Here is a 24262-nt window from a genome sequence, read left to right on the forward strand (position 1 = left end):
CGCTTTCATTGTAAGTTGCATGTACAGTTTTAATGAGCATAGGCATGCGAGTATTGTAGAGAGAGAGCATGGAAAGATACAGACCCTCTTCTTCAATAGCCAATTTTCAGCAAATAAAATGACAAAATATCAACTACTGTAGACAAATAAGTGAGCATTGAACTTCTTGTTCTTCCTCACCACAACGAATTCATAATACAACATCCAAAAGACAGAATTTTATGATTAATCTTTGAAAGAATAGTAACCACAAGGAAACTAGGCAAAGAGCTTTTTGTTGGATCAACATACAGAGCAATAATATCAGCTTGTTGATATAGAATAGAATAGCTCTTTATTGTCATTGCACATATACAACAAAACTGTTGATACAAAATCTGTGATCTGTGTGCAGCCGGGCTTGTTGTCATGGCTTACATGGAAACTTAAAGGATTTTACTTCACCTGTGCTTTTCAAAGTTAAAATGCTGGCTGTAAAAACTGTTTATTGTCATCAGATTGAGTCGAGAGACCAACAAGCATTAACTACAATTAAGAGACTTACCATATTTTTTTCAAATAGCATGCAGACTAATCCCCCAAGAGGGGATTTATTTGCATCATTTGCTTTCTCTTTGCAGACTCTGTCAATAGCACTCAAATCCTTCGTGAAAATGAAACGCTGAACAAAAGAACGCCAGCAACAAAACTAATGCAAAACAGAGTAGGGACAGTAGGTAGTTTTGCAACTTAGCCACAAACCATCCTTTAAATAAAACACATCTGCAGGACGGATTTCTAATTACAGCCTATTTAACAGTGGGTTAAATGAAGTGATATACTGTCTGTGACAGCAGGCTCAAGGCTGCGAGGTGAATCGATACTGCTGGCTGTTGCTGCTGCTGCTTCTCTCACCGTGGAGGAACGGCACCACAGGGGTGCTCTCCCAGAACTTTAACTTCTGAATATCTGCATCACTGTGTAAGTGAACCGCCTTCAGCAGCCGCTGTTGTTTTGAATTCCGCGGCGCACCTGAAAAGCTAGGCGAGTCTCACTTCCAAAGGGCCTAACGTGCAGCAGAAACAGACTGGTCAACAAAGTTCAGCGTTGAGAAGTTTGGAGAAAAAACATGAGCTACAAAGAGAAGATGGCTGTTTTCTCTGGGAGAGAAGTGGAGGTCATTTCAACTTTATTGAATTCTGCTCGTATAATTTATTTTTGCAAAGTTCAATAAGCGCAAGTATAGAGAGAAAGACGTAAGCTGGCAGGGGTACACATTGACACATACCAGTCAATAAAACGGCGGGTGGTGACTACATAGACACAAGGCATTTTGAAAAATGAATGTTACTCTTTGAAGCAGTAGGTCCCAGAACACCATGTAAGTTAGAGTTGCTGAAGCTGCTGTTTGTTTTCAATTTGCGCACCAAAGTCAAAGTCTTATTTTATGCTCCACTCATAGTGTTATTAATTTATTGATTAAAAGAGGCAGGGTTCTCTGGCCATCTGAATGGGAGTTGGCAGGGACAAGAATCGAAGTAGATGTGTTTGGCATATGGCTCAGCGTGTCAGCCCGCTTACATCTGCAGTGGGGAAACAAACAGGGACACAGTACAGCTCATATTGAATAAGGGTAGTGAGCTGTCATGGCTCGGGCTCAGTGGCCTCTGAGGGAGGCTGAGTGGCTATTTTTAGGGATATGGTCAGCGCAGGGGGAGGGGTATTGAGAACTTCCACTTCATGGTTTTTTATTGACCAATGCCATTAGTGTTTTACCAGGCTGACGGCAGAGACAAGAAATCAATAAAGGTCACACTATTTGTGCAAACTAAAAAGTTACATACAATTTAACTTGCTGGCTTTTATTTTGCTGCTTGTTAACCAGTCTGGACCCTGAGAGGGAGGCAGCCTAGCTTGAGCTGTTCAGCTTGGGAAGTCTTTGAGGCCCGAGGGAGACAAAGGCAGCTCTGGGAGTCATTTTGCATTCTGCGAGCTCTTGTAGACGTACAGTCAAGACAGACATACTCCTACACTCATAAACACACACGCCACCCAATTATCCAAATTCAGCATTGTTCTCCAGATTGACTAACTCGCTTGCATAATAAGCAAACACCGTCCATGTGAAAGCGCACTTTAAAACGCTGCATGCTGTCTTGTTATGAGTTGATGTTGGTGAGCGAATTAGGAACTTGACATCACAAAGTGCGCAACACTTTGCTGTCAAGAGAAAGCTCCTCTCTGCTCGGGCTGGCTTGGTGATTGCAGTTGTGGGTAAGCGGCAAGAGTAAGATGTGTCCCCCGGTGCCTAATTCACCGTTGCATTCTGGTTATGCATTGCAAAGCACGCTTGTTCAGCTGTAAGATGTTTTTCGAGAAAATTAGGGTGTGATGTGATGATGGTGTATCACACTTGAGACAGTTTTATGGACCAGTGACTTAACAGGCTGATGAGATGTGATAAGAGCTGGTTGAACTGCAGAGCTGGGGTGATGCACCTTTCTTTACAAGCCTTAGATCCTTGGAATGAAAGTAGCTTAGAGCTGTTTGATATTAACCAGTTATTCCAACAAAGAAGGACATTTTAGAATTTTTTTTTTTGTGGTTTTGGTTCTGTTGCAATCATTAAAAGGGTCATCTGTGTCAAATAGCCGTCTATCCACTTTCTTTACTGTCCATCTTGCCAGGTTTACACTGGGATATTTTTGCAGACACTGGGCGAAGGTGGAGTTCTCACATCCAACTAGCACAGACAGAAATACCACACAAATTTAGAAATGCAACCTAACATGCATGTTAGTGGATGTCAGGAGGGAACTGGAGAACAGCCACGCACCCACAGGGAGAACATGTAAACTTTCCACCAAAAAGGCTTTAGCCAGCCACAAGGTCGAAGCCAGCAAGTATTTCCTCACTGCGAGGGGACAGGCCTAACTACTGCGGCACCATTCTGACTGTGTGTCAAACGAGATCAGGAAAATAAGCTTAAATGCGTAAATAATTGAAACAGTGATATATTTTTTAAGATCTAAAGTAGAGATAAGTGCTACTTCACTACATCTGTTTGCTCTAATAAAACTCCACAACCCGAAATGACAAAATAGTAAAGACTTGCACATGAATTCTACAATCTCGGTGAGCATACATAATTATCCAACAGAGCCAATTTAAAAAGCAGCCGAAGAGTACACACCAATTTCCTTTTTTCATTTCCAGTTAAGAAAGGCCAGGAGTGTAATCATTAGGAAAAAGAAGGAAATGAGATGCCTCTTGGAGCCGTGCTTACAGTAACTAGCTGTCTAAATAATAATTACATCAACCTCCCTTAACTCTCTGTAGAATGAGCAATATAATTTTTAAGGGGACCTCAGATTTAAACTGCACCCAGGGGGTGTTTTTATTTATATTTCATTCTAATTGTCCCTGCTTACTTTCCGTGTTTTTACTCTGGTTGGTTGATAGCAGTTCATTTTGGCACTAAACAGATCCAGTTTGTGGTTTCCTCCAGCTGAATTGGAGGAACTGCTTGTACTTTGTCCATGGAGGAAGTGAAGCAGACTGTTTTCTCCTGCACCAGTCTCTTGCTGTGTATTATATATGTTGACGGATAAGAGAAGGGACAATCATTGAAAATAATTTTGACATATTGTAGATTAATTTTATCACCCAAAATTGCTTCCCGGAGAATCCTGTCACCCACTGTGACTGCAGTTTTGTTGCAGAGGAGAGAAATAGTCAGCCTGCAGAGCAATCATGTCTCCTAATCTGAGTCACTGCTGTGATCTGAGTAGCCTCAACAGCTACCTCAATTTCAAGATTGCCTGGACTGCTGCTGTTTTAGTATTGATACAATTATCGCTAGAAAAACATCATTAGATCAGCAGATTACATGGTGTTCAAGCTGCTTTTCCACAACCTCGGGTCAGCGGTGACCATTTTATTTGTATGCAGAACTGCCCATTTTGCAAGAAGATCTGCCCTTCCTATGTGTGTGTATATGATAAGTATATATGCCTGGAAAGAGAAAATCACTGCAATGTTACAAGTAAATCATTGCAATATTGAAACAGGTGAAATGGTGCACCAAGGTTTATGTATGAAAGTGTTTCCAAACACCCTTTTTTTAAAAAGAAAATACAAATCTGTACCAGAACAGTAGAAATTACAGACCCTATAAACAACATTTTATAAATCCTTCTAAAAGTATGTAACAAATGATCACCGACTCTAGTCCCAGTTTATACTTGCACATTATAACCACAAGGTGGCAGTCGTGGTCCACTTCGTGCTCCCCTCTGAGCCCAGTCATTTGAGGACACCCATGTCTAAATAATGACTAACCTATGATAAATTATTGATACTTCCCCTAAAGCTGTGTTAGGAAAGCCAAAAAAGCAAATCTTAGTAGCTGGCTCTGTATTTTGGCGTCCTTCGTTAGCTGATTACTTCTCTGCTTTGGCACAGTCCGTGCAGAGGAGGCTTTTGCACAACTTTTATGTCAGGGAGCTTCTATTTGGTAACAGTAGGGGAGACCGGGGATAGTTGTAACATTTTTGACATTTCTGTCTGTAAAGTGGAGCTCTTTTAAGGTAGTGGATTCAAAATGGAATGCAAAGTATTTATATGTCTCTGCTATTAAATAGTACAGCTATTTTCTCTGCCGCGTCTGGGTTAGTTGTAACATATCCCACACTATGAAATGTAACACAATGAAATAAGGGTACTGACAAAACATTAACATGTAATCTTTTTTTATTCAACACATGAATGCACTTAGAGCCATTTATGTAGCTCTAAGTGTGTGTGTGACAGAATGCAGAAATCTAGCTTTTGAACATATTCCAACCCCCCAAAAAAGACAAATTATGGAATTTTCTGCAACTGAATATTTCATTAATTTTGGTTGGTCTTCCTTGATTTTGGCCTCATTGGCTCAGTGGGCATTGTAACCTACAACTCTTGCACCAACTTTTGAACATAACAATGAAGCTGAAAAAATGTAGTTGTGCACCAGCATCACAATTCCATTACTTTTTTCATGGCTTACCTTGGTGTGGTTTGTAAAGTGCTTCAGAAAGATGAGGAAATCTGTTTCTTGCACCCATCCTGATTTATTTCCACTACCAGTACTTCCTACTGGTCCATCTCTGACAAAGTGGCCTGTATTATGTATGCATGGGAACACAAACAGTGGAGAAATTGTGTTGCCAATGGCATTAACCACATGTACTAAGACCAGTGAACCTCTCTCTGCTGATGTTATTGCCCCAACTTGTTTAATATAAGTTAAAGTAATAGTGCGGTAAGTTGTAATAGGGCTGTTCGATATAACGATATATACCGGATGACGACATAAAAGCGTCTATCGTTTCATTTTACGCTATCGTTTGTTTCGTGGTGTCGCAAAATAAACGACACCACTGAACTGAATTGGGCATGTACAGGATGAATCACATCGTTTGACACTTAGCCCTGATTGGAGAAATTGTGTTACAACTGACCCACGTTACAACTATCCCTGGTCTCCCCTACTACGCAACATATTTTGAGGAATATACTGTAACTGCCGAGCCAATGTTGAGGGCTTCGAGTCAGTCAGTTTCAATTTCTTGGTAGGCCTAGCTAACAACATTAAAAATAATAAGACATGTTTGAAAAGATTCTGCAACACTCTCAAAGTGAACTAAGCTACTACAAAGGTTTCTTCGGACTACTAAAAATGTGCTACCACGTGGAAGGATAATAGCAGTTAATGTTGTTTCATTTTTATAACTTTTACAGCTGTTTTTGTGCTGTTAGGTTTGTCCAAACTGATAAAAGGCTGCTTCAGAGCAACTGAAAGGCGTTTAGGTTTCAGAGAGACAGGTTTTTAAAAAAAGTGACCCAAAAACTCATTAACTGACTCTATGGCTTTTCAGCTTTTAGTGTCTTTCTTCAGTCACATTGTTCAACAATGCTCGACACTATATTCCTTGATGATTGACACATAATTAAAGTAGAATTAAAGCAGCTCTGCTTTGAGCTGGAAAACAGAAATTTCCAGAGCTTTGGAGGAATGATACTGAAGTCCTCTTCAAGTATAAATATGTGATACTTTGAATTAATTAATAAAGCTGCATTATGTGTTTCATTAGTTTAATAAAACAACTAGTAATATATCTTGAAAAATAGTAAAATGGGAAAAGTGTATTCATTTGTACAAAGATATAGATTTAGTTTAGTGAACATAAAGTCAGGTGTTTAACGCTACCTTTAATTAAAAAGATGTTAACACAACTTGGCTGAAATATACATTGATGCCAATAAAGAACAGCATTGTTGTTATTGATAATGGAAGCAGAAGATTGTCAAAATGTTAAAATGAATCTGCATTTACAGACAGAGTCCCTGGAAATTTAGCAGCTGAAGTGTTCAGCCTGTGTGACCTCACTCTGTGGTGAACAGTGGGGTAGATTTTGTGTTAGACGTGTCGAGTGCCTTTGACCTTACTAACAGGGAGAAAACAACAAGAGCCGAAAAGGATCGCATCGGAGCATTGTCTCTTATTTTCTCTTTGTTCGGCAGCCCTCTCTGCTCACGCACACACGTCCGTTGTTTGCTATGACACAAGATGAAGCTACTTTTACTGCAAGTTAATTATTTCAGGATACACTGTGTTTTATTGAGCTTGTGATTTCATACTTTACCAAGAGAGCAATACACATCATCACCAAACAGAAATATGGACTTTATTGCTGCAGACACATGATATGTTGTGTATTTGAGAAGTCTTTTTATTTTTAGAATGTTGATGGATCATCTTGTATTAAGCTATACAACATTAAAATATGTTTCCAGTGTTTTTTCCATTAAGTAAACTGTTTTTCACATTGAGAAGGCAAAATATGAGGAACACTTATCAAGAACTTGCCCAATGAAGGGAAATAAGTGACGTGGAGGGTGTTATTGTGTCACTGTGAATGGGTGTGGTTCCTTTAACCCCGTGAAGACTTTTCATCATACTTTTCATATTGTAATAGGGGAAAAAAATACTGGGAACAGAGGAAAATATAGATTTCTCATGATGGCTGGCAACTCTTAAGAATATGATGCAGCACTTAAGAAATAGGGAAAAACATTAATTTCTTTTAAGTGCAAATGAGATCAAGAAGGACAAAAGAAATACAATAACTCTTAACATCACCTTATTTTTGCTGAACCACTGTGGGGCCCCCTGATGGTGACCCGCACTCAGACCTCTCTGCTGGGCCCGCTGACCATGTTTCCAGTCTCTTCCCAATTCACAAGTCTGATCACACTGCCTGAGCATAAATAAATCAGCCACACAGACCACTGAACCACATAAGGTAAAAAAATAAATAAATAAATAAAAAAATAACATTTCTGGGAAGCTCAGGTTGTTTGGCTCCTAAACTTAACTCCAAATAACTGAGTCTTAAACACATTTCCTACATTTTTATTTTCAAAAAATCTCAATTGGAACAGGTTGAGCTGCACTGACTTGCAGTGAGTAAATATGGCTATAAAGATTAAAATTGTGGTTGACTGCTGCTAGACTGTTGACCACTTTTGTATTTTTATACAAAAATATCCTCAGGTTTAGTTAATCTTGATGTTTAATGTCTTTAGGAATATTATAGGAACATCAAAGAGTTTTTTCTGTTCAGCCATCTTTTATTCAGATTTATCCTGCTCAGGGTCATGGAGCTTATCTGAGTGTATATTAGCAGGCATTGGGACAAACTGTCCTCACAGGCAATTCCATTTACTCCCATTTTTCATACCCATGGGTAATTTTGTGTTTTACATTTCAGACCTGCATCTCTTAAGCTTGTAGGAGGAAATGGGAGCAACCAGAAAAAATGCAGACAAGATGGAACATGCCCTAAAGTGCTGCTGCTGTGTTGAAAGTTAACCATCATTAACAATTTTTCTCTTTATAAAAATGTCTTCTTTATAGTGAAAGATTATTGCAATCCAGACAAATCCTCCTATGATGCGAGTGTTTTCAGAGCAGCACTGACATGAAAGGAAATTTAACAAAAGTCAAAGCACACTTTGTAAAACAGCTACAGTGAGGTAGCATTTAGCAATGATCTGTTTTCATCTGGTGTTGTGCTGGAGCTCTCTGTGCTTAAGTAAATGGTAGTGAGCTTGTATGGGCAGCACAAAGAAAAGATTCAACTTGTTCTAACTTTGCTGATATATGACTGAGGTATATCAACAGAGACACATTTCTAAGGATATATAAGTGGCATCACAAATACAGCTTGAAAGAATAGCACAAAAGATGAAACTCCTGACCCCAGGCACAGTCACGTATGTATGAGGATGGCTTTGAAAACAAAAAGCATTCATTTCACATTTACACAAAAGTCAATGAGCAAACAATATCCCCTTTACTTGTACAGGGAGTGCAGAATTATTAGGCAAGTTGTATTTTTGAGGAATAATTTTATTATTGAACAACAACCATGTTCTGAATGAACCCAAAAAACTCATTAATATCAAAGCTGAATGTTTGTGGAAGTAGTTTTTAGTTTGTTTTTAGTTTTAGCTATTTTAGGGGGATATCTGTGTGTGCAGGTGACTATTACTGTGCATAATTATTAGGCAACTTAACAAAAAACAAATATATACCCATTTCAATTATTTATTTTTACCAGTGACACCAATATAACATCTCCACATTCACAAATATACATTTCTGACATTCAAAAACAAAACAAAAACAAATCAGCGACCAATATAGCCACCTTTTTTTGCAAGGACACTCAAAAGCCTGCCATCCATGGATTCTGTCAGTGTTTTGATCTGTTCACCATCAACATTGCGTGCAGCAGCAACCACAGCCTCCCAGACACTGTTCAGAGAGGTGTACTGTTTTCCCTCCTTGTAAATCTCACATTTGATGATGGACCACAGGTTCTCAATGGGGTTCAGATCAGGTGAACAAGGTGGCCATGTCATTAGTTTTTCTTCTTTTATACCCTTTCTTGCCAGCCACGCTGTGGAGTACTTGGACGCGTGTGATGGAGCATTGTCCTGCATGAAAATCATGTTTTTCTTGAAGGATGCAGACTTCTTCCTGTACCACTGCTTGAAGAAGGTGTCTTCCAGAAACTGGCAGTAGGACTGGGAGTTGAGCTTGACTCCATCCTCAACCCGAAAAGGCCCCACAAGCTCATCTTTGATGATACCAGCCCAAACCAGTACTCCACCTCCACCTTGCTGGCGTCTGAGTCGGACTGGAGCTCTCTGCCCTTTACCAATCCAGCCACGGGCCCATCCATCTGGCCCATCAAGACTCACTCTCATTTCATCAGTCCATAAAACCTTAGAAAAATCAGTCTTGAGATATTTCTTGGCCCAGTCTTGACGTTTCAGCTTGTGTGTCTTGTTCAGTGGTGGTCGTCTTTCAGCCTTTCTTACCTTGGCCATGTCTCTGAGTATTGCACACCTTGTGCTTTTGGGCACTCCAGTGATGTTGCAGCTCTGAAATATGGCCAAACTGGTGGCAAGTGGCATCTTGGCAGCTGCACGCTTGACTTTTCTCAGTTCATGGGCAGTTATTTTGCGCCTTGGTTTTTCCACACGCTTCTTGCGACTCTGTTGACTATTTTGAATGAAACGCTTGATTGTTCGATGATCACGCTTCAGAAGCTTTGCAATTTTGAGACTGCTGCATCCCTCTGCAAGATATCTCACTATTTTTGACTTTTCTGAGCCTGTCAAGTCCTTCTTTTGACCCATTTTGCCAAAGGAAAGGATGTTGCCTAATAATTATGCACACCTGATATAGGGTGTTGATGTCATTAGACCACACCCCTTCTCATTACAGAGATGCACATCACCTAATATGCTTAATTGGTAGTAGGCTTTCGAGCCTATACAGCTTGGAGTAAGACAACATGCATGAAGAGGATGATGTGGACAAAATACTCATTTGCCTAATAATTCTGCACTCCCTGTATATGTACTAAATTATTACATCAATCTCACAGTAAACTGTGCTTCAAAGGGAAACTTAATAAGGGTAAATTCCTACTTCATGATCGTGTTAAGTTTTAAGAAGGAACAATAGAAAATATTCCAAGTAGAAGCACCACAGTGTTTTGGATGTGCACAGCTCAAGACCCTGCAGGGGCAAATTAAAAGCACCAACAACAACACTGGCACGCGTCTACCAGAAATAACAGATTTTTATTTGACAGCGTGTTTGTGTCGATCCAAAGGATACTGAAAAAATAATACCCCAGCCAAAACATGTTTACCTGGCTGTTATCTGGAAAGCCATACAGCTGTAGGAGCTCCCTGTCACCAAGTTCAGCTGTTTCTTTTATCAGCTTGAATGAATTCCTCCTCAATGCTTGAAAATGATGAAAAATATCTTTTTTAATGTTTAAATGGCTTATTTTTTTCTATACTTTTTTAGTGATTTTTACTCTTGCTTCCTCTTCATTTGATGGTACATACATACATACATACAACATAACCCAATGCCAGTAAGAAAATGCATAAAATTCTCCAAACTGGAAATTGAGGTTTTTCCATTTACTGTGAATATAACTCCTTCATTTTGAGCCTGTATGAGGAGGCTTATGAGTGACAAAGCAAGGTCATTCAGTAATTCCACATTTTATGTCAGAAATATTCAGTGTGGGAATGTGTGGGATTTTGAGTTATTACATGACTCTGGATGTGTATCCACGATATCACACAGGTGGGTGAGGTGTGCAGAATGAGTACAGACATTTGTCTTTCAGCTCAACATGGAAATTTAAGTTCATTGTGCACCACTCGGTTTTGGGCATGAGGGCCACACTCGGAGGTGATGGAGCTTCTGCTCATCCAATTCAGGGCCGGGGAGCGGGGGAGGTGGAACCTATTCCAGCTGTGATAGGGCAACCGTTCATGTTCACATTCACACCCGTGGTCAATTTAGAATCAGCAATTATTCTAATCCCACTAACTGGATGTCTTTGGACTGTGGGAGGTGTACCTGGAGAGAACTGAAAGAGACATGGGAAGAACATGCAAACATTCAAACCCAGGACTTTCTTACTGTCAGGTGACACTGCTAACCACCACCTGAAATTAAACTTAAATATGCCATAGTATGGTAATCACATTCATATCAAATATTGTTTTTTAAGAAATGTTAAGCAGCAAGTTAAAAATGAATTGAATTTGTTTTCTATGTAGCTTTCTGTACCTTAACGGCTTCTTGCCAGAGAAGCTCTGCTGCAGAAGATTTGCTGTAGCTCAACTTCTTAGAAGAACTCTAGTTTCAGTTTCTGACATTCAAAGTGCCGAATACATCTGTTAACGCACATTTAAACAGAACCTCATCTACCATTGGTCATACACATAGGTAGGTTGGTGCATCAGAGTCATTCTGGGGTAAGGAATTTTGCCAAAGGATGCTTTGAATTCCAGACATGAGGAATCAGGGAATGAATCAAACAGCTCCTGCCTCACATTTCACATCTGCGAGCCAGGGTACTGTATAACAGCTCAATCATGCATATTCTTCCAGTATGTGATCTTTTTTCAGGGAAACTGAAATTTTTTTCCTGGATGTTTATCTCTAATTATGCTTCTCACTTGGGAGGTCAGTGTGACAGTTCCTGTCAGCCTGGCATTTACAGTAATGATTGGCATTTGGTCTTCTCGGTCTATATATCTCAGTAACTGTGTTATTCACAGACTCATTACCATATTTTTCCCTGTGGCTCTCAATTAGGAATATGTTGTCTCCTGACCCTTTTTTTTTTTCCAGATGATTGTCAAATCATGATCTTTTCCTAACACAGTACAAGCATAAGTGAAAACAAAAGTAAACTGCAGGAGACTCGTACTCTAATCTGCTGGCTGAAAATCGAGCTTTGGGGCCCTCTGATGACACAGACTGGGTAACTACAGTTAAACTGAAAACGATACTCAAATGCTTGCTCGGGTTATTTCAGACAGCAGGAACGAAAGACATACATGAAGGTTTAGTCAGAGGATTTGATTCATCTGTTACTCTCTGAGGATGCTGATGCCGATATGAAACTGCAGACGCAGGGAGGCCCTACTTTAATTGTTTTCTATTGTACACTACTTATTCTGCGTTGGATTTTTTTCTGTATCAACTTGTAGGTTAATTAGTGTTCTTGCCCTTTGGAACCATCCTTATTCAGATAACAAAGCAATAATGATTATGTAATATGTCTTTTATGAAATCCCAATAGGCTGCTCCCTGAAAGTCTCTGACTTTGTGCTGTGTCAGACAGCTAGTTTATCTTACTCATCAAAGGCAGCACACTGACTTGGCTGTGTTTTAAAGGCTTGTGCACTGTTGCTATAGCTTCATAAAAGCCTGTTCTTCTACCTACTCAGGCTCTGCCTTCCTCTGATGTCTGTGGTTGCTATGTTTCTCTAATCATTAGTTGCTTCTTTAGTTATTTGGCATGCTCCCTTTATGTTCTCATGTGCCAGCTCTTATGTTTCCTACTGCTGAAAGCTTTTGTTCCCAACAACATATCAGAAGCAAACAACCTTATTGGCATCTGTAAATGCAATAGCTGACATCAGTAACTGATAAAATGATAATTACTGGGGTTGACTTCATTTGAACTTTTGCATAGTGGTGTTTTAGAGAAAACATGACAGTGAGAGTTTGGTGAAATATATCAAATAGTTTGATAGTTTGATTTTCATGTTTGTGGAATGTAGCTAACATTCGTTTAGCACAATGATTGTAAATGGGTAGAAACTAGCTTGAGAATTTAACAAAGTCTGCTTAGCAGTTGTCAATATTTGCAGGAGAAATAGATTTAAAAGTAGGACTCAAAGACAATAAAATATATATTTTTAAAAACCCTCAAAGGTAAGGAGCTAATATTCAAAATGTCCACAAACTAAAATCCAGAAACTTTCATGAGTAATAGAGAACATGAGCTAGATTACAAAGACTGTGGCGAGGAACAGAGTGATAGGATCAATATTTTGTTTATATCCTCAAAGTTCAGCATGTAGGCCACTTAAATGTGTTAAATATATTTTAATGATATTGTATTTTGGAAATAAAAGTAAATACCTCAAACATGCACTATGAAAAATGTCAGGTACATTTACATTCAAGTTCTCCTATAAATAACAAAAACAGTTTCAGATTACACGAAAAGCTGAAAAGCGTGTTTTATTGTGGATTATGATTTACCCATTTACAAATTCATTATTATTTTGGAAAGTAAAAATCACAGTGATTTAGTGATCTTTTAAAATGTGTTACAAATTTTCATAAATCTTGACACATGGATTGTCGCTTGAAAGTTGCCTTTCTAAGGTGAAATTGGTATTGGTAATGGCTCTGTATATGAGTCCTCCCCTCCTGCTGCACCGGAACCAGCAGTGCTACACCACAGTTCATTCATAAAGTAGCTGGGAAATCTCATAACAGAGCGGATTCATTTGCAGAAATTTATATTTTTATAAGCACTGAATTCCCAGTTAGATGTTAGTAACAGTTACATGACAGTAACTCAGTAAAACATTTCTGCTATGGTTTTAAGAGTGCCATCATCCATTAGTGCTGGTAGACATTAGATCAGATTATAAATGATTAAATTGGGGAGTTTTTCTGTAAATCTCAGGAATCATTTTTATCCAGTAACTTCAGAATAATGAAGTCTTTCTAAAAACGTGAGGTTGTTGAATCCAATCAGCACAATATTCTTACTGAATAATTACTGGAAACGAAAATTTAAATAGCTGAAAATAGTTATAAACTATAGAATATAATATAATAGAATAGAATAGATCTACTTTTACTGTCAGAGCATCTCCTACTCAGTGCAGACATGTGGGAAAAGAAAGCGGGAGGGGAGGGGAGGGGAGTGGGGGATGCACAGTTCTGCGGCAGTATTTACACATGAATAGTCTCAATTTAAAAAATATAAAATATACAAATATCTGTTGAGGGAAGTCCTTGGATTGGGGGGTGAGACTGTGTTGTCAGTGCATGTGTGAGTTCAGGGTGTGTGGTGGGGCGTGGTCTGCAGCGCAGGGAGGATGCACCTGCACGGCATCCTTAATCACTCCCGCCGAGATAAAAACATGGGGATTCAGGAGTTGGTGTGTTGTGATGTGATGCAAGTCAATAAAGATGGCTCAAAACTATGATCCTTGGACCTGTCGTGTCTCATTCACACCACAGGGTGGTTAAGGCTTTTGGGAAGAAAGTAATTATTTGATAAAAACTAACTTGACAGTGGATCTGCCTGCTGTCTGTTGTAATAGTAACTAGTGCCACAGGTCTGTCAGTAAAATGTCTGATCTGTTTCTCCGGAATTTGTATCTCCACTTTCTGTTTCCTACATTTGTCAGGTTAGAGCTAAATAATTACATTTAGAAATCAAATGTAAAATGACGGTCCCAGCTTTGAGTGATGAATATTGAAGCTGGGCAAATTATATGAGAGAGTGGCCCAATCTGATTCAAAGGACTCTTTTCTGTCCTCACATTTTTAAGATGAACATCATGCTCCACACTGACACGTGTTCATGTTCCTGGGTCCACTGGATTTAAATGGAGAGTCTGCTCTTTATTTACACACTGCTATGGTTACACATGCTGCTGGAGCTCCACTAATGGAGCCTTGGTCTCTATACTCATGCACGTACTTCAGGGTGAACATGTTCAGAGTTGATTGAACTCTGACCAGCTGTTTGCAACTGTGAAGCCTCACAGTTGTGGATTTCAGAGTTAATCAACTCAGAGTTTATTTTTAATTTCAGAGTTTGTTTAGCATGCTTTTTGGGATAGGCCCAGGTCAACGGGCACAACCCGCATCCTCAACTGTGCACTCAGCCCACAAATGCATTTTCCTTACAAATGTGGTGTCATTTATTGGGAACTCACAAGCTTTCCAGTGGTTTAAGATTTCCAAGAAGCATTGCTACAACAGAGAAATAATCAGCCAAATAAACTTTCTTACTTTCTGGGCTGAGTTTAGCACCTAAAGGTCCAGAACTCATACATAATAAGAGTGGTTGCACAGGCAGAGCAGCCATGGAGTTATTGGAAGGTTATAAAGTATGATAATTGGAAGGTTGATAGTTCGATCCCCAGCTGCTCCAGTCTACATGCCAGAGTATCCCTGGGCAAGATACTGAACACTAAGATGCTCTCCAGTGCATTAATCAGAATATGAATGTGTGTGGATGTTTTAATATAAAGCACTTTGGTGTATAAAAAAGTGTGAGTGTGGGTGAATGAGGCATATTGTATAAAGAGCTTTGTTGTGCTGGTAGAAGAAAAAAACAGTATGTAAGTCCATATCAAACTCTTATCAATATCAGTCCATTTAACACGACAGCAGTACCCCTAAAGTCACCTACTGTATCCAAGAATAACAGCACAATAATTTTCAGTCAGTGTCTTTTTTTGTTCTTGTACTTTTTCTTTAAAATATGTTGGAAAACACAGAACTAACCAGTTTTGTATTTTTCTTATTCTGCCAGTTTTGAAAATGTATCGTGGCCTCGTTCTAACTGTAAAATTCAGTTTTTATAAAAAATTTTGGTCTGGTTTTTTGGTGAAAGCTAAATTACAGCCTTAAACACATCAGGCAGAAAATAAAGCCACAGTGCAAACGGTTTCCCCGCAATTACATTTTCATTCACAATTTTCAAATGCAATCATGGTTTAAACATCCTTTCCACCCTGTCTAGTAATTTCATTTCATTAACCAGTCAAATTTATGTTCTAGCTTAGAGCACTTTCTTTGTTTTTTAAAACCCTGTTGTTTATTTCTCTTCTAAAGTGTCTTGCAGTGGAACTTTTGTTTCCTGGGATGCTGTATGCAAGCTACTTCAATGCTGTAATGAATAAAGGCAGAAAAAAATTATGCCAAAACTTTGCTTTAAGACTGGAAGCTTTTAGGGAATAATACCTTTAAAAATTAAAATAAGCCTACTGAAGGAATTAGTTTTTTATTTATGAGTCTAATTAAAAAAAAGAACACAAGTACACACGACGTGACACGTCTTTAATCTCTGTCTCTCTTCCACTGCATGATTTCTATCCTGTCTTCCTTCTCTCACCCCAGCCGGTCACGGCAGATGGCCGCCCCTCTCTGAGCCTGGTTCTGCCAGAGGTTTCTTCCTGTTAAAAGGGAGTTTTTCCTACCAACTGTCGCCAAAATGCTTCCTCATAGGGGGTCATATGATTGTTGGGTTTTTCTCTGTATGTATTATTGTAGGGTCTACCTTACAATATAAAGCACCTTGAGGAGACTGTTTTTGTGATTTGGCACTGTATAAATAACAGTATAAACTGTATAAATAAAACTGAATTGAAAAGTAAACTCTGAATGGTAGAAATCTTCCAAATTTGAAACTGGTAAGCGAAACAATCTAAAATATGCTTATTTATGTTCTTAATCATGCAGGTCATGGTCGTTGTGAGTGCATGGGTAAAGAAAAAAGACAATTGAACTTCTCAGTTTACGAAGATTACTGAGATTGGCCTGTTGGAGGTTGTCCTTCGACTGGGGGCTTAAAATACTTGGGACTCTATTGTTTGTTTGAGAACCCAAGACGCATATTGGATGTTAAATGGGCTGGTTCTTAGATAACTCTTCTCTACTCAATTTGAGCACTCAAAGCACTTTATACAACATATCTCATTCACACATTCATACAAACACTTTTATATACAAATATATATAACATATATAACATTAAAGCACACATTCACACTCTGATGGATGCATTGGGAGAAACTCAGGATTTAGTGTCGGGCAAGTGACTCATACTTGAGCAGCCAGAGATCAAACAACCTTCGGAGCCACAGTCAGACATATTAGAGGGAAATGTCTGCAAGCGCTCAGCTCTAACAAGTGTACCAGTCATTCAGCTATTGTGGTAATTGGTGGAAAAAAAAGGAGAGGATGCTATCAATTCCAAACCTGAAAGTCTAACCGTATCCAACTATATGAAAATCCACTAAAAATGCGACATCTATTACCTGCAAACAAATGCAACTTCAAGTGCAAGCTCTGTGTCAAAGTACAACCTTGTGACTTTGAACATTGATAGCTGCACCGACTAATTCTGGTTTGGTAGATGCCAGTACATAAAAAACATAGAGTGCTGTATGTGCAGAGGTGTACAGAAATAATTTTACAGAAACTGTATGGGGTGTGGCTGTAGCTCAGCTGCAGAAGGATGTGAAGAGTGAAGAGTTCAGGTGGCAGTGCTAGGAACGTCCAGATGGCACAGCTGGTGCATATTTTGTAATTCTGTCTCTCTTATTTATGCAGTACGGTGCTGTGACCAAAGAGGAGCAGTATGGTGAACAGCAGGCGATGCTGCTAAAGCTACACCGGGCGACGCCCGAAACATTACATTGTACAGTGTGAAGTAATAAAAGAAATACATAACTCAGAACAAGGTGTGTGTGTGCTGGGACACATCTGTGGCCACAGAAAATTTTATTTAGAAGATTTAAAGATAGAACTTTCTATTACAGCTTGGTAATAAATAGGTAATAGTTGGATAACAAGGGGGAAATAATAGGGTAATAATGTGGTAATTTCAGTAACTGTGGTAGTTTCTGTGTCATAAGCTCGAAACAGAGCTGCAAAATGCAAAACTGTCTGTTTCTATTTAATAGCATATTAATAACCTTGTTTCTTCACTGTTAAATCCAGAATTGAATTCAAAATCCTGCTCCTCAGGTCTTAAATAATCAGGCCCCATCTTATCTTAATGACCTTGTAGTACCATATCACCCTATTAGAGCACTTTGCTCTCTAACTGCAGGCTTACTTGTTGTTCCTAGTAGACTGGGAGGGAGAGCCTTCAGTTTTCAGCTTCCCGTTTGGTTTCAGGAGACAGACACTATCTCTGCTTTTAAGATTAGGCTTAAAACTGTCGCCAAAGTGCTTGCTCATAGGGGGTCATATGATTGCTGGGTTTTTCTCTGTATCTATTATTGTAGGATCTATTGTACAATATAAAGTGCCTTGAGACGACTGTTGTTGGCACTATATAAATAAAATTGAATTGAAACAAATTGAATTATTACCACTTTATTACCGAGTTGTATTTCCACATTGTTAAACAAAGTTTTTAGGCTTTTATTATCCTAGTATATAAATTTCAGGGTAATATTACTCAACTTTAACCACTGTTGCTACTGTGATATTACTTATATATTACATAGTTATTACTTTGGTAATTGCATAGTAATAACTTAGAGATTACCACATTATTAACCTTGTCACCCTACTATTACCCCTTTTTTACCGAGTTGTAATAGAAAGTGCTACTGATTTAAAGTATATAAATGTTTTGTTCAACTTTCAAATTAAATTTTCCCAAAAATGCCTTAAACCACAAATACAAAACTGTAACTTTTCTTGATTAATCACATGATTTGAGACACAACTGTAGGATGCACATCTGTGAAATGATCAGATAAATTAACATAAAGTTCCTCAAAACCAGAGTTTTTGGCTGAATTTGACAAAGAATCGAGCTTTTGTTTGATCATTGTGTTTTGAATATGTGCTAAAGGTCACAACTATCCCTATGTCAACAAACTATCAAAAAAAATAAGAGAAAAGAAAACAGGAGACTTTGCCCTTTCTGATGTTCACATCTAACTGGTGACTTCATTTCTTCTATCCCGGTCTTCTATCTAGGTAGCTGTGTACTCTTAACTACCAATAAGATTACTAATATATCCTCTAAGAGCCAATAAGGACAAAGCAATCTAGTCAGCTGGGTGTGTTGAGTTGGAGTTTACACTTTGGACCCCAGAAGAGCTGAGAGATTAAGAGCAGACTCTTCAGAAACGGAGACCTCAGAGTAAAATAGATATTTTGTTTGGGTTGCAGTTGTTTTGACAGCTTCTTTGGTGTGCCACTCAAGCAGGAAAATTATGGAGCATTACCCAGATCAGGTAAACATTTTAGTATTTCCATTGTATCGTAGTTTACAGATTTAAGACAAAGCTGCAGAGGAAGCCTTCAAGACTTGGAGAGCAAAGTTCACGCTTGAGAGAAAACTGTAAACCTGTATTTAGTGTACATTCTTAAACCAACGATTTAAAAATGTTAATGTTTTAAAAAAAATCACACTGACTTGTGTGGGTTGGTGAATTGTTGGCAGTGAAACAGATGTTCATAGTATCTGAAATCTTTACTGCTGTGTTGTTTTCTCTTATATGTTGCTATTTAACGTCATGACCTCTCTTCAGGGTTGTGATGGCCTTGAGCTGCTTGACTGGCTATTTGATCAAAATAATGGTATTCTCCGTCACGAAGAACCAGAACAACACACTTGGCCAATCCAGGACCCAAATGTGTGTGAGACTGTTATATGTCTTCTTTCTCCCACTTCCTTGTCGGTGTTCTCTGTATATTGTTACCTCACACATAGAGAATAATCGTTCGAGTTGATGTTTTCACCCAGCAGATGTTGCAGCCACCCGAACAGCCAAACGATGACTTTCTCAATGCGCTCCTGCGTGGCGGTGATTCTGTGTCAGCCTCTCCGCTCTGGTCACCATCTCCCAGTGACAGTGGGATCAGTGAGGACCCTCCATCAGACCAGATGGACAGTCCTCAGCGCCCTGAAAGCCCACCCGGGGACTCCCATTTCTTTGGTACAAGACCACTAACCAAGGCGGCCCTGGAAGCCAATGTCCCCGCTGACTTCAGTAAGTCGCACATATCCAAAAAGTAAAACATTCACATTGGGACACATTACATACTGGGTTCTAATTCCTAATATCTTTTCATGATTATTGATTAAACGAAACATTATGTTCTCTGGTGTGTTTAATCAAACTGTGGAAATTAAGTCCCAAGTTATATCTTCAAATGACAAATTCTTATGATATCCCTAATACTAAGCAATTAGCTTTATTATAGCAGAGATGAAAGGAGAAAATATTCTCATTTGCTTGAAAAATTGCCATCGGTTATCTACATTTTGCACATTTTTAGATAACCAAGCTCTGATAATATTAGCATTTCATTCTAATGACATTATACTAAATCCAGCCCTTGTGGGAAAGGAATGATAATGGCACTCAGTGTTTGAAAGTTTTTGTTCCTGAATATGAATCCCAGTTTAAAGAATAGAGTAGGATATCATGGATTATTTGTGATTGTATACAGAAACAGTCAAATGCTAAGACACAGACATTATCGATGCAGACAAAAGAAAGTCAACATGCTCAGCGCCTTGCAGAGTTATCAGTATTTACACAATCGGGCTCCAGAATTGCTGGTCAGAATCCAGCGAGACGAGCACGTCTCCTTGGTCTTTATTTGCATGTGCACTATCGTTGCTCCTGTGTGTGCAGGTGGCTGGAAGCTCGGCTTTCCAATGGGCAAGACGAGGATTACACATCCTTCTGATGTGCATACATCACAGCTTTCCTCTAGCTTCCCCCTAACTGTCAAAGATCTGCTATTGTCGGGCACGTCTGAGCCAGTAAGTATCCTGTTGCTCCCTGATAGAGAAGGAGGGGATGGTTGAGGGTTGAGGGAGAGCATGTCTAATGCATGTTTGTGGATCTTTCATTGCTTTCTTGACTTAAGAGACCTGTTGTTTACCTTTTGTGTGTGAGTGTGCATGTGTACTTTGGTAAAAAAAAAAAAAAGAAAACAAACAAGTGGATTACTACAGTCCCTGATCTCATGAATTCAGCAAGGGGTAAGGCCTTTGGAATTGCAAATGAAATTTCTATTTTTACTCTTGTTTGTGGGAAGCTTTGCTGAATGTGCAGCAACTGAGGGTTGTTTTCTGAGCCGGAAAGAAGGAAGAAACAAAAGATTTTTATTAGTATTCTACCGAAGATGATCTTTTTAAACCTTCCCATAACTTTCATTCATTCATACAAAATTTTGGAGATAAAATACCTTCTTAATATGTGAAGAATTTTATATTATGTGGCATTACTAAATAGCATTTTGTGAAGAGAAAGTTTATTAGGTCAACATATCAGATATTCTCATTTCACACACTCACACAAAAAGAAATTAGATTATCAAGTAAAGATCACCATGACCAGAATAATACGTTAGAGCTTCTGAAACTTAAGTGGATTTCAGTTCACTCCAGGTATTGATCAATCTTCTCAGCCTAGTTTAGTAAGATGAAGGAGAGAGTAACAGAATGCAACTTGGGTTTTCACACCATAATTACTTTTCAGAAGCCATGAAATGAGACTGATGAAGTTGCCTTGATAGCCTGCACCAATTTAACTGTTTCCTGTGAGGTTCATTGAGCGCAGAGTGAAAGAGGTGGCCAGAGAGAAAATTTATTAGTGGTGGTGTTTTAAAAATTAGAATTTGTATTTTCCCACCAGACCCCACAGCCATCCCAAAAGTCCATTCAAGAGCTGGTTCTCAATGAAGATGAGAAGAAGCTTTTAGCAAAGGAGGGAGTCACTCTGCCCACCCAGCTGCCTCTCACAAAGGTAAATGGCTATCAATACCCAAACAATGAGAACAGTTTCCAGCACCTAGAATTTATCATACAGAGGCTCAAAACAGTAATGTTCTTTCCTTTGTCAGTATGAAGAAAGGATTCTGAAGAAAATACGCCGAAAAATTCGCAACAAGCAGTCGGCCCAGGAGAGCAGAAAGAAGAAAAAGGAGTACATCGATGGGCTGGAAAGCAGGTAATATTCAAATTTAGAGTGGGTTGGAATGTTTTAGCATTTTAGCTGCAATTCTTACCGATAATAACAGTCTTAGAAACTGATAATCATTTTTCAAAACATAAATAAGTTTTGATTATTTTGCCATTGTACCCTCCGGGCAGCCCTGTACTCTTGTTACAGGTTAATGTATTTCAGAGAAAGAAACTTAATGGAAAAAAAATCCACACTTTTGGGTTTTTAATGTCAGCTTCTGAGCAGAAAACCGTTTAAGAGTGTGCACTGCAAAATATTTTGGAGTAACGCATTATAGAGCCAATTTGTAAATCGGAGCATTCAACATTCCCCGTACTCCTTCAAATCAATTCATGAATAACAGACGGAGCCTTAAACCGATTTTTGATAGCAAGCTTTCACTGGAGATGAAAACCTAAAAGAGAGAAAAAATTATATTCTTTCAACTTGTTTTTTTTCTCCTTTCTTCCCCTCGTGTATCCCCCTTTAGGATGGTTGCTTGCAGTACACACAACCAAGAGCTACAGAGAAAAGTGTCCCAGCTGGAGAAATGCAACATGTGAGTGATCGGAGACAAAAAAATCGATCTCTGTTTTTAATTAATCATTCTGTGATCTCAGGTTAATGTTTGTTATGACATTTCATCTTAGCAAAATAACTACCTTTGGCATTTTTCCTTGCTTTCCTGTTCCCCTCAAACCTTTTTTAATCCTTTTATCACGTCTTCTCTTTGTATTTTCTTTTCCCCATTCCTCCCTACAGGTCACTAATGGATCAGCTGCGCAGGCTGCAGGCCCTGGTCATGAATACATCTAATAAGCCAGCCCAGACTGGGACATGTGTACTGGTACAGACATCCTCTGTGATAAGATAAATTTTCACTGACACACGTGGCTCTTCATGAAAGAATTCAGTTTCCTAATGCCCAAACACCAAAAATTACTGCTGCTGGATGAGCCATTAAGAAAAGCCAATTTAGACTGGTGCACACTGGGTAATACAGCAAGGGAGAGATACAGTGGCTTAAAGAGAAGCTACTGCCTCTAATCACGACACTGGAATAAAGTTCAACACTAGAGGCACAATGAGTTGAGGGAACTTTTAAAGTGTAACTTTTAATCTATAAATATAACTAAATGCCTTCAAAAAAAAAGATGTAGAAACCACCCCGTACTTTATCTAACACTCCTTTTTTATCATATTCTCAGGTGCTCGTGCTGTCCTTCTCCCTAATACTGTTCCCAAGCCTCAAGCCCTTATCTGACTCCAAAGTCAGCCAAGGAGACTTCACTCCAGTCAGAAGTGAGTAACCTTCAGCACCAAACAGCTTTGTGTGGCTGCCTGCCAACTAATCCAGCAGCTATATGTCACAGCTGCGGAGTTTGCTAGAACTACATTCTCACACGCTGCTGGAACGGTTCTCACCTGCTGAGCTCCACAGTCGCCTCTACTGTTCTGAGGATTTGCCATCTACTTAAAGTTAGTCGGAAGGCAGAGAGGACCAAGGCCATTTATTGTCACTGCAGTTATTAAGCTCTGCTATGTGAAGCAGCGCTTGATCTGATTGCTTACCATTAATTATTAGTTTAGTATTGAATGTCAGTTTAATGTTGAATGTGTTTGCAGATACCGACTATGATGTATTTCTTTCAGTTTAATAGGAGACGAGATTAGTGTTTGCAAAGCAGTGAGGTATAATTTCTTAACCTAAGTGGTTTGACGGAACTGAAAAAAAGCAATCATCTTGTGCCTTCCCCGACTGCTCGGGGCTCTGTTACAGGAGTCTTTAACGTGTTTAGGTTTGAATTTTGAATCGTCACAAACTTATGAGAGCACGCAGACGTGAAAATGTACACTTGCCTGCCTCAGTGCATGCCTAGAACAACACAATAAGACCTGACTATAATACTTGTTTTACTCTACGTCTTATTCTCCTACAGTCCAGTCACGGTCCCTGCAGAACCTTCAGGCTTCCCGCATACTCCATGTCACTGAATCCCCAATCTTCACCGAGGATGAATCAGAGCCTCTTCACCGGCATTACCCAGAAGACCCGGGATTGGAAGATTTGACCGCACTGATGGAGAAGATGGCAGTAGACCAAGAACAATCCACTTTGGAGTCCATGTCTCTCAACAGCAGTCAGGAAGACAAAATTGGTCATTTCCATGTAGATCCAATTACTGGTCACATCGCTACGGTGACCTTGAATCCCCATCGCTCTGCCAGGTTACAGCCACACGCTGATGGTATGTAAGAAAGAAGGGAAGCAAAATTTTCAAATTATCCTACTCCTAATGGTAGAGCAGGGGATTATCAGGGGCTGTTGTTTACACAAAGGGAAATTGGGTTTTAATCATTCCCATTTTGTCTTTAATACTTATGTAGCCTGTATGCTTTTTTTTTCTACTTGTGATACTGTTTTATATCAGTGTTTGGATTTGAATCCCTACTGAAATTTCTTTTTCTGTGTATGCCTTGACTTTGATGAAATGCCAGTGTAAATTGCTGTTTGAGAATGTCAAAAAATGTGGTGAATAGAGCCGTGATTGCGTGTATAGTTTTGATCATAATGAATGATTTTTGAAATGTTAAAGAA

The 24262-nt window shown here is 39.1% G+C and overlaps 1 protein-coding gene across 4 annotated transcripts; it reads left to right on the forward strand.

Annotated features, from left to right (window-relative positions):
- Positions 1–841: 841 nt before the first annotated feature.
- On the forward strand, positions 842–23996 carry creb3l3a (cAMP responsive element binding protein 3-like 3a). 4 transcript variants are annotated; one of them, XM_040040529.1, is made up of 10 exons: positions 842–960; positions 19234–19338; positions 19449–19695; positions 20347–20477; positions 21355–21465; positions 21563–21669; positions 22154–22222; positions 22426–22510; positions 22872–22965; positions 23604–23996. In XM_040040529.1, the coding sequence occupies exons 3-10, from the start codon at positions 19452–19454 to the stop codon at positions 23918–23920; spliced, it is 1158 nt and encodes a 385-aa protein (XP_039896463.1). In that variant the 5' UTR covers positions 842–960; positions 19234–19338; positions 19449–19451; the 3' UTR covers positions 23921–23996. The 4 variants fall into 4 exon arrangements, with proteins under 4 accessions (XP_039896463.1, XP_039896462.1, XP_039896460.1 ...); XM_040040528.1 differs by having other exon boundaries at positions 843–960; positions 19452–19695; XM_040040526.1 differs by lacking the exon at positions 842–960 and adding an exon at positions 18546–18936.
- The last annotated feature ends 266 nt before the right edge of the window (positions 23997–24262 follow it).

This window comes from Simochromis diagramma, unplaced genomic scaffold (assembly GCF_900408965.1).
Source record: "Simochromis diagramma unplaced genomic scaffold, fSimDia1.1 OVJJ01000026.1, whole genome shotgun sequence".
NCBI classification, from domain to species: Eukaryota; Metazoa; Chordata; class Actinopteri; order Cichliformes; family Cichlidae; genus Simochromis; species Simochromis diagramma.